At 47.8% G+C, this 13,633-nt stretch overlaps 2 protein-coding genes across 2 annotated transcripts in view; one reads left to right on the plus strand and one right to left on the minus strand.

The window, feature by feature from the left end:
- CACNA2D4 (calcium voltage-gated channel auxiliary subunit alpha2delta 4) overlaps positions 1-13,633 on the minus strand; it is a 144,108-nt gene that overhangs the window by 43,986 nt on the left and 86,489 nt on the right. The gene's annotated exons all lie outside the window — the stretch shown is intronic.
- LRTM2 (leucine rich repeat transmembrane protein 2) lies at positions 1,351-8,055 on the plus strand. Its single transcript, XM_009477596.2, has 3 exons — positions 1,351-1,417; positions 5,145-5,735; positions 7,601-8,055. Exons 1-3 carry the CDS (start codon positions 1,351-1,353, stop codon positions 8,053-8,055), a joined length of 1,113 nt encoding a protein of 370 aa, XP_009475871.1.

Raw genomic sequence — 13,633 nt, forward strand, 5'->3', positions numbered from 1 at the left:
GGGAGCGGGGGGGGCTGCAGCGGGTAAAGGTTGGATTGGTTTCGGTGCTGTGAGAGTTAATTCATCTATTTGGTGCATTGGCATTTGGGTGAATGATGTAAATAGCCTTGCAAAATGTACTAGTCCAGGCACTGAACCTGCTCGTCTTTCTCACCGAGATGCTAATTTAAATATTTCCTGGTGGTTTACACTCCTGTATAAAATCAATCAGTCATGGGAGCCTGGGGGAGGGGGAGCAGCTGGCACGTGTGTGGGGAGAGAGTCCCGGTGGGAGTGCAGCACCCAGCTAAAATAAGGGCTGTGGATGTTGTCAGAGCCCCTCAGAGATGGGGGGAGGATGGTTTATTTCTGTACTCTGGTTGAAATGTGTCCATCTAACTGCTGCTGTGACTGTGGGCGGCACGTCAGAGAGCAAGCAGGGGGACAGGAGGGTCCATGGTGTTTCCTCTTTTCCTGCTTGCCTGTATCCAAAAGGGAAGCTGGAAGGAAGGAGGAACCTGTTGTCAGTCACTTATTGTCAGGGGAGAGTTTATGGTCTTTGGGTTTCTAATTAGACTGAGCATTTTTCCTTCTTCTAATTAAGATGTAATTCCTCTCTTTTCAACACTCCCACTCAGTCTCCCCCGCCCCAGGTCCTCCCTTCTCCTCCGAGGCTTGCGCGCTCTTCAGCTCCTGCAGTTGCGGCAGTGTGAAATTCCCAAGCTGAACCTGTGCTCTGCTCAGCTCCGCTCTAGGCACCACATCCACTTTACCTTAAAACAGAAAGGAAGCACTGGTGGGGAATACGGGGGGGGGGGGGGAGAGAAGCGGCTTGGCAGCCGCTGGTGCCCAGACCTCAGTGAGCCCGAGACGTGCGTCAGGGAGAGGATGCACAGGTGGTACCAGCCTGTGTGGCAGCGAGAGGGAATGAGCTGGAGTCTGCTGCCCTGGCAGGGTCACCTCAGCAATTCATCAGGTTAACCTTGAGCACGAGCCTAATGTAGCTACCGTAGCAGGCTGTTCGAGCACAGGCTTGTCTCTTCAGCACTTAAGTGAATCAGGCCTTATTTCTGCACTGCAAGGTTCAAAGTGAATTAACGTTGCACCTTCGTCATGCTGCACCTTCTGAAACACCCTTCATCTCTCCTCAAAAACAGCTGATGCCTCAAAGGCAAAACGCTAGTTAGGGAGGGGAAAGGACAACACTGAGACCAGCCTTGTGTCCTGCACCCAGGGAACCGAATCCCACCCACTCTGCTCTGCTCTCCCCCTCCAGGACCTGGCAGGCAGGCTACAAGGTCATTCCTCCTCCTTTTGGGGCGGTGTGCCAGGCTGGCTGGTGGATGTGAAGCCACGCTGGAGAAGACAACAATGCTGCCTACAACTGCTGGCCACCGGTGGAGGAGCAGGTTCCTCATGAGGTGGCAAGAGGCTTGTCGTAAGTAATGCCTACTCAGGTACTAAGTATGATGATCCTGTCTGTCAAGGGAGTGGAAAGAAAATAGGTCACATCAGGGTTAAGAATAGGGGAGAGGGACAGCTAAGAATGGAGATGTTTGAACTAATTCCTGATTCCTTTAGAGGCCAGGCTAGCTGGGAGGGAGAGTGAGACTCTAAAGCTGAAGATGGCTTTAAAGTGGGACAGTGAGTGATGATTGCTTCTGAATTCCAGTGGGCCTGGCAGGTGAGAAACAGTGAGACAGATACCACCTCACAAAGGTCCACTCCAAACATTTCTCACATTGGCATCCTGTAAGATGCAGACTCCTCTCTGTGGTAGGGGTTTATATGTAGGCTGGTGAGCAAGGCTCCCACATCTTCATGGCAGAAGAAGTCATAACAGATTTTAGAAGGGAATGCAGGATGTGAATGCAGAATTCTCCTACTGGGCACTGCCACATGCAGTGAAAATCGAGTCAATAAAGAAGATCTCTTTTAAATTGAGTTGTAAAAGTTCAGCCTGTGCATCTTCCCAGTGGGCCGGGGTGTCTGCTACAGTATCCCTGAGTGCAGAGCAGAGACTGCTAGGGCGATGTGGGGCTTCAGGGAATTTACCTTCAGAAAAGCATCTGGGGACTGCAGCAGAGGAAAAGGAACACTTGGAGAGTGTCCATCACAACTGCATTCCCAGGCAGCCAAGTGGGTCTGTGGTTTCCCTTGCTCCTGACCTCTTGATCAAATGTGGGGATACCACTGTAAGAAGCTGAGGAAATGATTTCCTTCTCCAGAAAACAGGCATCTTTGTAATCCATCCTCGCAGACTAGACTGCTGTATAAATTATTTACAATGAATGCTACTGAGTCTTGACTTAATCTGATACTCCTGGATCAGCTTTCTGCCACCTACTAGAGTCACCAAATACCCCACAAAGTAACTTAATCTTCACCTAACACAAAAACACATACTACTCCTTCTTCTGTAGGGCTGGAACACAGCTTCAAGCTCTTTCTATTGCTTCCCTGCCTCTATTCCCCGTAAAGCTGCATCCTAACAAGTGTGATGAATTCCTTGGTCTCAGCTCACATCCAAGTGGAGGCATCTCTTGCAGGGACTAAAAATGAAATCAGATCTTCTCCTCTCTTATGATTTTAGTAAAATATTTCCAAGAGCACAAAGCAATATATGGGTAACAACAAGACATTTTTGGCACATCCTACACGGCTGCAGAAACTTGTCATAAATCCAGTTCCTGAACATAACCACAGCCAGCTGCCTGAGACTTTGTTCCTACCAGCCACTGCCAGCATACATACTGGTGGAACCCCACAGCTGCCCAGTCGGGGCCGGTGGCGGGTAGGTATTTTGAGAGATAAGCCCTGAATAGTATGCCACCTGTATAGCATTACACACGGTCTGCTCTCGCCTTTCTTGGTGTACAAAGCAGCTAAGTGTTATCTCATCATCACAGCTGTCAATCTATTATTAATACTGTACTTTTGTTAAGCATCCAGGAAAAGACAGGGTCACTTGAGTGACTCACGGCTCTCTCCCTTCCCCACTCTAGCTCCCATTCTTTTAATTCTCTCCCTACAACAAGAGCGTGACGTATTCTGAACGGAATTAAGTATCAGCCAGCCAGCCAGTACCTGCACTGCACCAATCCACAGGCTATGATCTGCTTTCAAGGCAATTGCGGCTGTTGACCCCAACATTTTTATGACAAGAAACCACAGATGTACTCAGGGTAAAGATTTCTCTTGTATTTCACCATAAGGATCCATAATTATCATTAAAAGAGTGCACAGTTTGGCATGGCCTGGGCTGATGTGCACCTGAGATCTCAAATGTATGACAGAAAAAAATCCTTGAAGGAACTGTGAAAGATGGATGAAATAAAAAAGAGCAGAGACACTCTCTCTGAACACTTATCCCTTGGTCCTTAGTAAAGTCATATAGCTTAGGATCCAACCTATGGAGTCTCCTTAGGCTACCAGTCCAAAAATCTGCCAGTTCTCACAAAGATTGCTGGGAACACAAAAAGACCTGACACAGGATGACAGGATTTGAGTATGAAGGCAGCATCACTGACAGAAACCAAGTCAATATGAAAAAATGGGCTATGAGGCAGACTAAACTCTAGAGAGAGTGCTGTGAAGGAAGAGAGGAAGAGCATGGCTGACTGCAGAGCTGTTCCAGGCAGAGCTTCTCCACAGCACAGGTCTCCCCAGCTCTCTCTCCTGTGACAGTCCTTTCACAATTCCCTTGGGGTTAAGAAACAAAACACCTGCTTGTTGGTTCTTCGGAAAAAAACAGGACAGAAGAATCTGATTTCCAGGCCAAGAAAGAATGGCAACACAATAAACGCATCCACTTTAACTGCCATTCACCCCTAAAAACATTCTACCGACTCCAAGCGACTGCCTTCTCTGAAGAAAAGTGAGAAATGGAGAGGACAGGGCATGACATAGAGACAAACCTGCTTCAGTTTTAGTCAAATGCTCAAACTTGTCACTTTACAGCAAGGGAGCAGAATTTGCTTCCCACATTGAAGAAATTATTCTCAATTCCACGAAAGGAATTAAGATGAAGGATGCAAATGTTTTACACAGTCTGCTTAAACATACCTCCCACTCCTTTAATGACGGGAGGCACAAAGCTTGCTTTCCTGTTGCTGATGCTTCTTTGTCACAGAAATGAGAGTTTTAAAAGCCACTGTCTCCCAGGGAGGGTTGGCAACTACTGCCTTGACATCACTCACAGGATCTGGACCCATGTCTGGAATGGTGATCCACAACAGCTCCTAAAACGCTTGTTTGTGGATTGTCCAACCTTATCTTTGAGACACCACAGGAGAAAGGGGTGCGTGTGTTAACCCTCTTCCTAGCACACCTTTCTTCAGCTACCAACCTGCAATTTTTTTCCTCATCTCCATTGCTATGGGCAATTATGGTCAGAGGAGATGCTTGTGGGGGTATTGCTGTGGGATTCAGAAACTATTTTGGGAGCCATGGCAAGTACCAGGTGTCCAGTGGTTTAGGGTCTCCTTGCTGCTTTTTAATAGCTTTCTTGATCAACCTTTTGTAAGGTAGTCTAATTCATTAAAAAGTCTCTTGCCACAAGGCCTACACAACACACTGTGGATATGGAGAGCATATGACACCCTGATTCAGAAGCTAACTTAGACCTGAGTCTGATCTATCACAAAGATCAGGATTCAAACTGTAGGAGCACAACTGAGATGTAGGTTGTTTTGTTTTCACTTTTCTCAAAAGACTTTCATTAACATGTCTATTTCTGGAAAAAAAGAGCTTCTCAAAGATGTACCAGTCCCTTCTCTCTCAACCCTGACTGTTTAGAAAGAGCTGTCCTTTATCAGAAGTGACACGTCCCACCGCGCTCTGCTCCATTCTCCTCTGACAGGTTCCAGTGCTCTACTATCTGGCAGCAAAGTCCTCTGGGATGCACTGTTCTTACTTCCTTGTGAAACTGGAAGGATATTTACTTGCTTGCTCATGAAAAAAAAGGTAAGAGGAAAGTCATGCTGCAGGGAGCAGTGAAGGGATGTATCTGTGAGGAAGCTCATTACACTGCAGGGCATTGCGGTGAAGAGCCCCACTTGAGGGTCATATTGTAGCCGTAGCTGTGCTCAAGGTGGTGATGGGTGAGGATGGGAAAGCACTGCTCTAACACATACACTTTCTCTCCCCTGCTTTTCACCTACCAGTGCTTGGCTGTTGGCTGTCGCTATGTGCTGCCGAGTCCTTCTTTGCTTGCCCTTCCTCCTGCAAGTGCAACAGTGGCAACCTGGAAGTGGACTGTAGTGGCTTGGGCCTCTCTTCCATCCCCTCAGACATCCCCACAAACACCAGGACCTTCCTCTTTCTCAACAACAAACTCAGCATCCTGCCAGGAGCAGTGTTTTCCAACCTCTCTGCCCTACAGAGGCTGGATCTATCCAACAACTTCTTGGACCAGCTCCCTCAGAATATCTTCAGCGACCTGGGGAACCTCACAGAGCTTCAGCTGAGGAACAACAGCATCCGGGCCTTGGACAAGGACCTGCTACAACACACGGCCTTGCTGCGCCAGCTGGATCTCTCCATCAACGGCCTGGCACAGATACCCTCAGGCATCTTTGATGACCTGCCTGCTCTCCGCTCCCTCTCTCTCAGGTCCAATCGCCTGCAGAGCCTGGACAGGGTGACCTTCGAGCCGCTAACCAGCCTGCAGCAACTCCAAGTTGGGGATAACCCCTGGGAATGCGACTGCAACCTCCGAGACTTCAAGCACTGGATGGAGTGGTTCTCCTACCGAGGTAGGTGCTTGCGCAGCGGAAGCAAGCGCAGCAAGCGCGGAAGCACTGGTTTTCCACAGGAAAGCAGACAAAGGCAGGCAGGAAAGAAGCATGGGCAGATACATCTGGCAGATCGGGCTGACCCAAATGCCAGATCTTAGCCAAGGAGCATGAGGACCATGCTACAATGCTAAAAGACAGTTTAGTGCCACTGCACCTTCATATAGCAACACTGCCAGGCTGAGATGTCCTCTGCAGCCCCAGATCTCCTATTTCCTTATTTTGTTTCTAATCTGAAAGATCTTTTTTTTTTTTTGAGAGGAAAGAACTTTCCTCAAATAACACCAAAATTTTAGGATTATGACTTTCCCTCGCCCTTTCTGCCTAAAGAGAAGAAATGCTTTTCATGCTTGAAAGTAACCATCCCATTCTCTTCCTTAAGCTGGGAGAAGTAAAAGCCAGATTTGGCTGTAAAGCATCAGGTTTGCTTTCAACAAAAGAACCATAGGAAACAGTGCCACTTAGGAAAATACTGCAATTAATATTGGCAAACCCAAACTAAAGCTCAACAACCCAGGCCCCAAGTCAGACTGGCTATAAAATCATCATTTCAAAACAAGCAGTTTTTGACAAGTTTGTATTTCTAGCTTTTCCTCAAAATACAGAAGGCTGGAAAGGTACATATCACTTAGCATGAATGCCAATGGGATGACATGCTTTCAGGAGCTGCGACTCAAAGAAAGATGGCACATTTTACAGGAATCATGATTGAAGGCCTGATCTTCTGTTGCTGGTGACAATGAGTAGGAAAGGGTCTTAAATCATGCAGACAGCAACAGTCAGCTGTCATATTCCTGCTGATCATAGCCATGCTGCAAAGAGATTATCTATGCCTATGGCTACACTGCAGTCTGAAACATGCGTTTGTGTGAGCAGAAGCAAACAAGCATACAAGTGCTGTTTTCCTCTTTCTTTTTTCTTTTGGTTTGTTTTCTTTCTTGACTCTCATATCACAGAGTCTATGGAAAGCACACGGAGTTAATTTTGCCTTTTTTTCCCCTTCCAAAGAAATTGCCCAAACTCACTCAAGCATTTGTTTCAACATCTGTCACTATTTTCACAGAGGGGGATGGATTAGTTGTTAGAAGATGGGACTGTGCGTCTGTTGTTATTTTGAGAAGATACAGCCTGGTCCTATCTTTTTGCTTTAATTTTTCCTTTTCTAAAATGGTTCTACTGACACATAACTCACTAAACAGTATGAGGCTGACTTAATAGACAGTTTCAGAGGGCTTTCATGTCCTGGCCTGAAAGATGTCTATGCAGATACCATGCACCATGAGCTCTACTGTCAAATCCAACCCAGGCAGAAGCATCCCAAACAGCTGCCATGGTTGAAGCTGTTCCAGCTGTGGAGGGCTAAGGCAAGCAAAATGTCTCCAAGTTAGGCAAAAGAATAATTTTAAAGGCTGTCACGTGTGCTTCTGCCCGGTGCATGAAGGTGCACTCCCTCCCTTTGACAGGCACTATGGATCTGGCAGGACATGGGGGTCTGGAGCACCTCCTGACTTCAGTGTCACCCTTGAACTCTAGAAACATCCGGCACTAGACCATGGCTGCCTTTTGGGGATGGGAGAAGCTCTCTGAATACTCTCTCTACTCAGCAATGCATTCACTCATGAGGGACTGGATTTTATAGCCCCACTGCTATAATAAAGCAGTTCCCCACTTAATAACCATAATGCTGCTATGCCTGACTTCTGTAGGGCAAATCCTTAGCAAGTGTGAATGGAGTCATAGGAACTTACCCCACCTGAGGATCTAGCTCTGCTATCACTGTATCAGGATGAAGCTGTTGTTCACTCCTATTATTTCTATTGGGACAGGTGGGAAAATCGACCAGCTGGCATGTACCCTGCCCAAGGAGCTGAAAGGGAAGGATATGCGAATGGTGCCCATGGAGATGTTTAACTACTGCTCCCAGCTGGATGATGAGAACAGCTCTACAGTGCTGGACAATACTGGCCCACCCTGCACTAAAGGAAGCCCAACTCCTTCCAAATCTAAATCGGGCCCAGAAACAGAAGTGGAGCCCAGTGTGGGATGCCCTCAAAAACAGCGATATAGGCCTGTGAGCGTGCGCCGGGCTATTGGCACTGTGATCATTGCAGGGGTGGTTTGCGGCATTGTTTGCATCATGATGGTGGTGGCAGCTGCTTATGGTTGCATCTATGCCTCCCTTATGGCCAAGTACCACCGGGAGCTGAAGAAGAGGCAGCCGCTCATGGGTGACACGGAAGGTGAACATGAAGAGCAAAAACAAATCTCTTCTGTGGCATGAAATTCTTCTAGGAAGGAAGGGACAGCAATGAACAAAGGTACCTGAGAGCAGTCAAGCATGGGGTCCTCCCAAAATACATCTTCCCAGACAGACAGACAGACAGACTGTGCTATTGCTCCACTCACCCAAGTAGTGCAACATGCTTCTGGGGGGTCAGGGCACCTGGCTCAATTTCTGTTCCTCTGCCCCAGGCCCGTTTTGTGCCCTTTGACCCTTGGGCCCTCCCAGACAAATAAAGTAGAGTCAGACCTCGAGTGCTTGCTGTGCCTCATGCCCTTGCACAGAGCTTCCCTCGCATGCCTGCTGTGGAGGCAGCTGGCACCTTCTGGGAACCTGTGTCATCCTCTCAGCTTCAGTCCTGAGTTGTCCTGTATCCTGTCAAGAGCTCTCTGCAAACGGAGAGAGCAGCTCTGTGAAAGCTTGCGTGAGGAGCAGGACACCAGACGTGTCCATGCCTTGCTGTTAGGGTCACTGCTGTTGCGTGACAGTAAGTTGCTGCCCACCCTACAAGTCAGTGCTGCCAAGAGCACATCAGAAGGGAGGGAAGGTCCCTAAGGGGATGACAACAGTCGGGGGAGATCTCCCTTCTCACTTTTAAAGGTGGAAAGATACCTGTATCGCTCTAACATGCTGACAGGGAGCACAGCGTCCCTCTTTTTGCGCCTGGACAAGGCCAAATCTGCAAGCTGACACACACGTCATTCATTATTGGCGCACAGATACAGAGCCGTCCTCCTGTACACACACATGCTTACTGACTCATTCTGATCCCAACACACACACACAGCCAGCCCCAACTCCAGACATCCAGGAACCCCACCTGTGCATGCAGAGCCACATGTGCCCATGCTGATCTGCCCTTTGCCTGCAGCCATGAATACATTCAGCCACTTTACCTTACTCTCATCATAACAATGCACAGCACCTTCTGCTTCAGACAAAATACATGCACCCTGCCACTGAGGAGCTAACAAAAACATCTCAGCCATAGTGCAGAGCCAGTGGAAATGGGCAAGAGAGGATGGAGAGAGGCAAAGTTATTAAGGTTGCAGCATGAGTCTGTGGAAATAAGTACACAGCATGAAAAAATAAGGTGTGTTCTTGTTATCTACTTTATGCTTTCTATGATAAATTGAGAGGGTAAGGATATGAAGCCTCCATTTGGAAATGTTTGATTGGCAGAGCAGAAGCGGGTCATCAGGAAAGACTAGAGGAGGAGGTGGCTTACCAGCCTTGGTATTGTAAGCCACGCTGAGGAGTAGTGTAAGCCTAGGGGAAGGTGGCGGGAGAAGACGACACACAACCCAAGAGGTGGTGTGTCTGGCAGAAAGGCAAGCATGGTGTATGGAGTAGCATTATGCAGCTGGGGTGACTGAAGAGAGGCGGCACAATTCTGGAGGGTCTTGAGGTGAAGGCTGAAACCTGAACCACAGTGTGGCACAGGTGGGAGAGCCCAGGAAGGGGCCAACACTGTACCCTGCACAGCCCACACACACTCCCCTCGCCATCACTGCTGAGTTTGCTGCCATCCACAGCTGCACATGAGTGTGCCCACACACACAACTGCGCACACTGCCACTGTCATGTAGGGTGGGTGACTTCCCCCAACCAGATTTTAAAGCCCTCAGACTGCAGTGCCTCCTATTAGTCTTAGCTCTTTCCAACCTGACAGGAAAGAAAAAAAAAAGTGCGAGGGGAAAAAAAAATGAAAGGAACTCAACATAAGGACTCATTTTGTATCACTGGAAGTGGGATAAAATGCTGTCTCCAGGGGAGAGCGCACATTGCCATGGTAACCTGCTCTAACCCGTCTCAGTGGGTATTCCTGGGCGAGGAAGATGACACTGAAGGTCGTGCATCCGCAGTGCCTGTGGATGGTGTGATCCCTGCCATCAGGAAACAAGCTGGCAGCCAGCCCAGCTTTGCAGGGTGTTTCGCTAGCAACCTGTGTTCAGAGCCCAGCACGCACTGCAAGTGGACTCTGCCGGGGCACATCACCTCTTCCCCCTGTTCCAGCTGGATCCCGATGGCTTCGGATGTCTCGCAGCCCTCCTGCTCGCTGCTGCGGGATCCCTGTGAAAGCGATACACACTAGCTCCTCACCCCCTTCTGGTCCCAGACAGGTGTTTGTACTGACCCATGGGCACACAATGCCAAGTCTTAATCAAAGCCTGGAGTGGCAAAGTCCCTCCTGGCCTACCCAGGGCCACCAGAGGCAAAGAGACAGGATGCTTTGGACTGTTTTAGCATGACTTCTCTTTGATGCAGGGACATGTGGAGGAGGATGTTCAGGAAGCAGATGACCAGGCTTCCCTGGAAGAAGGACTGGAAGAAGCAGTCCACCCACAAGTGTGTGCACACATTGTACCCCCACTCCCAGCACACCGCCTGTGTGGAAGAGGAGGAGGAGGAGGGGGGCTGGCAAGATGTGAGGAGGAAGGACTCTTTGCCCATGCACTGTATAGCCACTCCAACCATCCCATCTGCTGCAACCATAGCCCACTCCGAAGGGCAGAACTGGTGCACTGCAGACTCCGTATGCGTGTTACTCCTGCTCCACATTCCCAGCAAGCCAGAGATAGACTCTGCCTCCTGGATCCAAACCTCTCCCCAACCTCCCTCTCAGGGGAACTTCTCCCTTTACCATACTGGACTCCACAATCATACTTGAAATGGGACTTGAGTCAGAGTGGTATATTTAAAGATCTATATTTTACTTGCATCAAATAATGGTGAAATATTGCACAAAACAAATGGGATCTATATATGTGTGTGTGTGTATGTGTGTGCGTGTGTGTGTGTGAGAGTGAGCAAGAGAGTGAGAGACACATTGTTTTTAAGGGGATAGACTAGAGGTAAAATGAATGGGAGGGAGGCAGGGGACAATGCAGGGTCTGGAGGGGTGAAATCCTCCTTTTCCTGCACCTTCCCTGTGACCTCCTCCTGCCCTGACCAATTTTTCTTTGTTGCTAATAATATTTTCTATATCTTGTGTTGTGGGGCTGATGACGACCTTGCCCATCTTTTCCTTTTTGTTTTCCTTTATAAGGCAGAAAGTCTGGATTCATCTCAACCCTAGACAAGGGACTGCTATGTTTAGAAACCCACCCAGGAAAGGAGAAGACAGGAAAGGGGAGAAAAGAGTTGCTGAGAAACATGAAGGCTGGCTGCTTTGGGGAGTCCCACTGGAAAGCAAATACTGTGCTTGGAAGGACAAGGACCTGTCCTCTTTCATGCAGAGCAGAGTAACAGGGTTCACTGGGAAATGCCCTCTTTATACCACTGTTTGCAAACAGGCTCTTACTCTGTTCCCTAGCACACCTGGAAAACAGGCTGCCCTAGTGTGACTGAGCTGCTACACTGCCCACGGGCACTCTAGGGAACATGGTACCCAGCGTGGTCAGAAACAAAGCTCTCCTGTGGGATGCTGGGTACAGAACAAGACCCAGTGCTCCTTCTGTGCCCAGGCAATGGGTTCCTCTGGTGTGTGGGGACAGGGGCTCCCGTTCTCCCTGCAGGCATGGCTAGGCTTGGGGGCATCCCTCTGAACGCACCCTTTGCTGCAGGCAGGTGTACCAATGCCACATGCAGGTGCCTGCCCCCAGGAAATGGTCTTCTGGGGCAGGCAGGTCCGACACGTGCCAGGGCGATGGAGGGGCTGGCCGGGCCACCAGAAACACCCCTTCTGCTCTCTCCGCTCCCCTTCCCCACACACCCACTTGTGGTACAGGCAGGCACATTTCTTGCAGGGAACAGATGGCACTTGTAATTTCTTTTTCTTTTCGTTACTGTTTGAGGGAGAGCAACAAGATTTTCTAAAATGACTGAATGGAGGTTTCTTTGGCATGAGACAGAAAATTTTTAAAGGTATATTATATTTCTGGCTTGTTGTTACAGAAGAATAATAAAGAATGTATTTTCCTATGCTCCTTCTTGTTTAAATGAGATCTCTGATAGTAACTTTCCCTCTCTCCCCTACCCCCTGCAAAAGCAAACACTGCAGGGATACAGCCAGCCAAATGAAAAAGCCCCTGAATTCCCACATATGCGTATGCTTGTCTGTACATAGTGTTTGGACTTGGAATGAACATGCACATATATACTCACACATACACTATATCAGTGTAAGTCCTAGGCAAGCATGTACCTGTAGTCGGGGTGAGGCTGTAGGACTAAATACACAGTCAGTCAAGGTGAGACCCTAGATCTAGAAAAACACACACACACACACAGTGCTCCAGGGACACAGCCAGACAAGGGCGATTGTGTAACGAGGATAAGATATTGTGGCAATCAGCTCATTACATAAAAGTAGAAAGGGCCAAATTAATCCCTAGTGTAAGAACGCAGAAGCCAATGGAGTTATATTCAGGTCAAATTTGATTCCAAAAGCTTTTTTTTTTTTTTTTTTTTTAATTAGAGCATAATGTTCAATAAAACTTACAGTAACAAATAGTGAGCTATGGGTTCCTACATCTCCAGATTCCTGACCCTCCTGAGCAAGGTTATTTCGAAACGAATGGAAATTGCTATCTAATCCTATTGTACCCCCAAGAACACAAGCTGTCACCCCTAGAGCTAAAAGAGTCTCTCCACCAGCTGTTCACTGGCTAGGTCTATCACACACAGCTAAGAAGTTTAAATTCCCCACTCCTCCACTTTCAGTGCTAAGCATACACAATTCATCACATGCTCCTCCTGTGAGAAAAAGCTCATCCTGATGCATGTAGAACCACAAAAGATGTTAAACCCTGCCACAAGCAAATCCTTGTGCCACCGTATTCACACTGTTATACTCAGCCACCCTGTTATACTCAGTCTGATCTTCAGAGAGAAACTGGGAGCAGAACTCACATACTCTTAATCCGATAACAGCTGAGGCATCTGTTCTGCTGAAAAGGTATGTGCCACAAGAGAATTGCCGTTATTGTTTAACAGTATAGTGTCTATGACACATAGTTTAATCTAATTTTGACATGTAGGTAGAGGAGCGCACACAGATACTACTAAGCAGTTCATATAATACCAGAAATGCAGAGCAGAAAAAAAGCAAAGCCAAGAGACTCATCCGATGACTCTAGGCTTTTTCAGTTCATGAATTATCTGGGAGCAGGCTGTGATTTTCTGCAATTTGATTATCTTTCATTTGGCAAATGTATTTGCCCTGCATACATAACTACTCAAGCACACATATAATGCCATATATATAAACATGTAATTATGTATATGTATATATAATACATGTAAAATATATAAAATAGAATTCCTCCTCAGTATCTTGTTCATCAGCAGCTTGCTGTGCCGGCTGGAACAGCATTTGCTAGCACTGATTGGAAGCACAGGTCAGAGGGTCACCTTCTATCCTCTGATTAGATAAGTGCAAGTCCTAGCATGGGATTTCTGAGGACCAAAAAACCTTCCCTCTGAGAATATTGTGCAATACAGACAAAGGAATAAGTATTCCCTGATGAGTATGGTTACAGAATGGAGTGAAAGTAAATAAAGATTTCCTGTGTAATTTTGGGGAGCTCTCCACGCCAGTAGCAGCCCTGGAAATCTGGGGACAGGGCAGCATCCT

The sequence above is a fragment of the Pelecanus crispus genome, chromosome 1 (genome assembly GCF_030463565.1).
Source record: "Pelecanus crispus isolate bPelCri1 chromosome 1, bPelCri1.pri, whole genome shotgun sequence".
Lineage (NCBI taxonomy): Eukaryota > Metazoa > Chordata > Aves > Pelecaniformes > Pelecanidae > Pelecanus > Pelecanus crispus.

Bases quoted from the DNA above. Each gene is read 5' to 3' on its own strand.
- LRTM2 (XM_009477596.2), top strand. From the start codon at position 1,351: ATGCTGCCTACAACTGCTGGCCACCGGTGGAGGAGCAGGTTCCTCATG. The intron at 1,418-5,144 runs GTAAGTAATGCC...TTCACCTACCAG, and splicing joins GAGGTGGCAAGAGGCTTGTC to TGCTTGGCTGTTGGCTGTCG. The intron at 5,736-7,600 runs GTAGGTGCTTGC...CTATTGGGACAG, and splicing joins GGAGTGGTTCTCCTACCGAG to GTGGGAAAATCGACCAGCTG.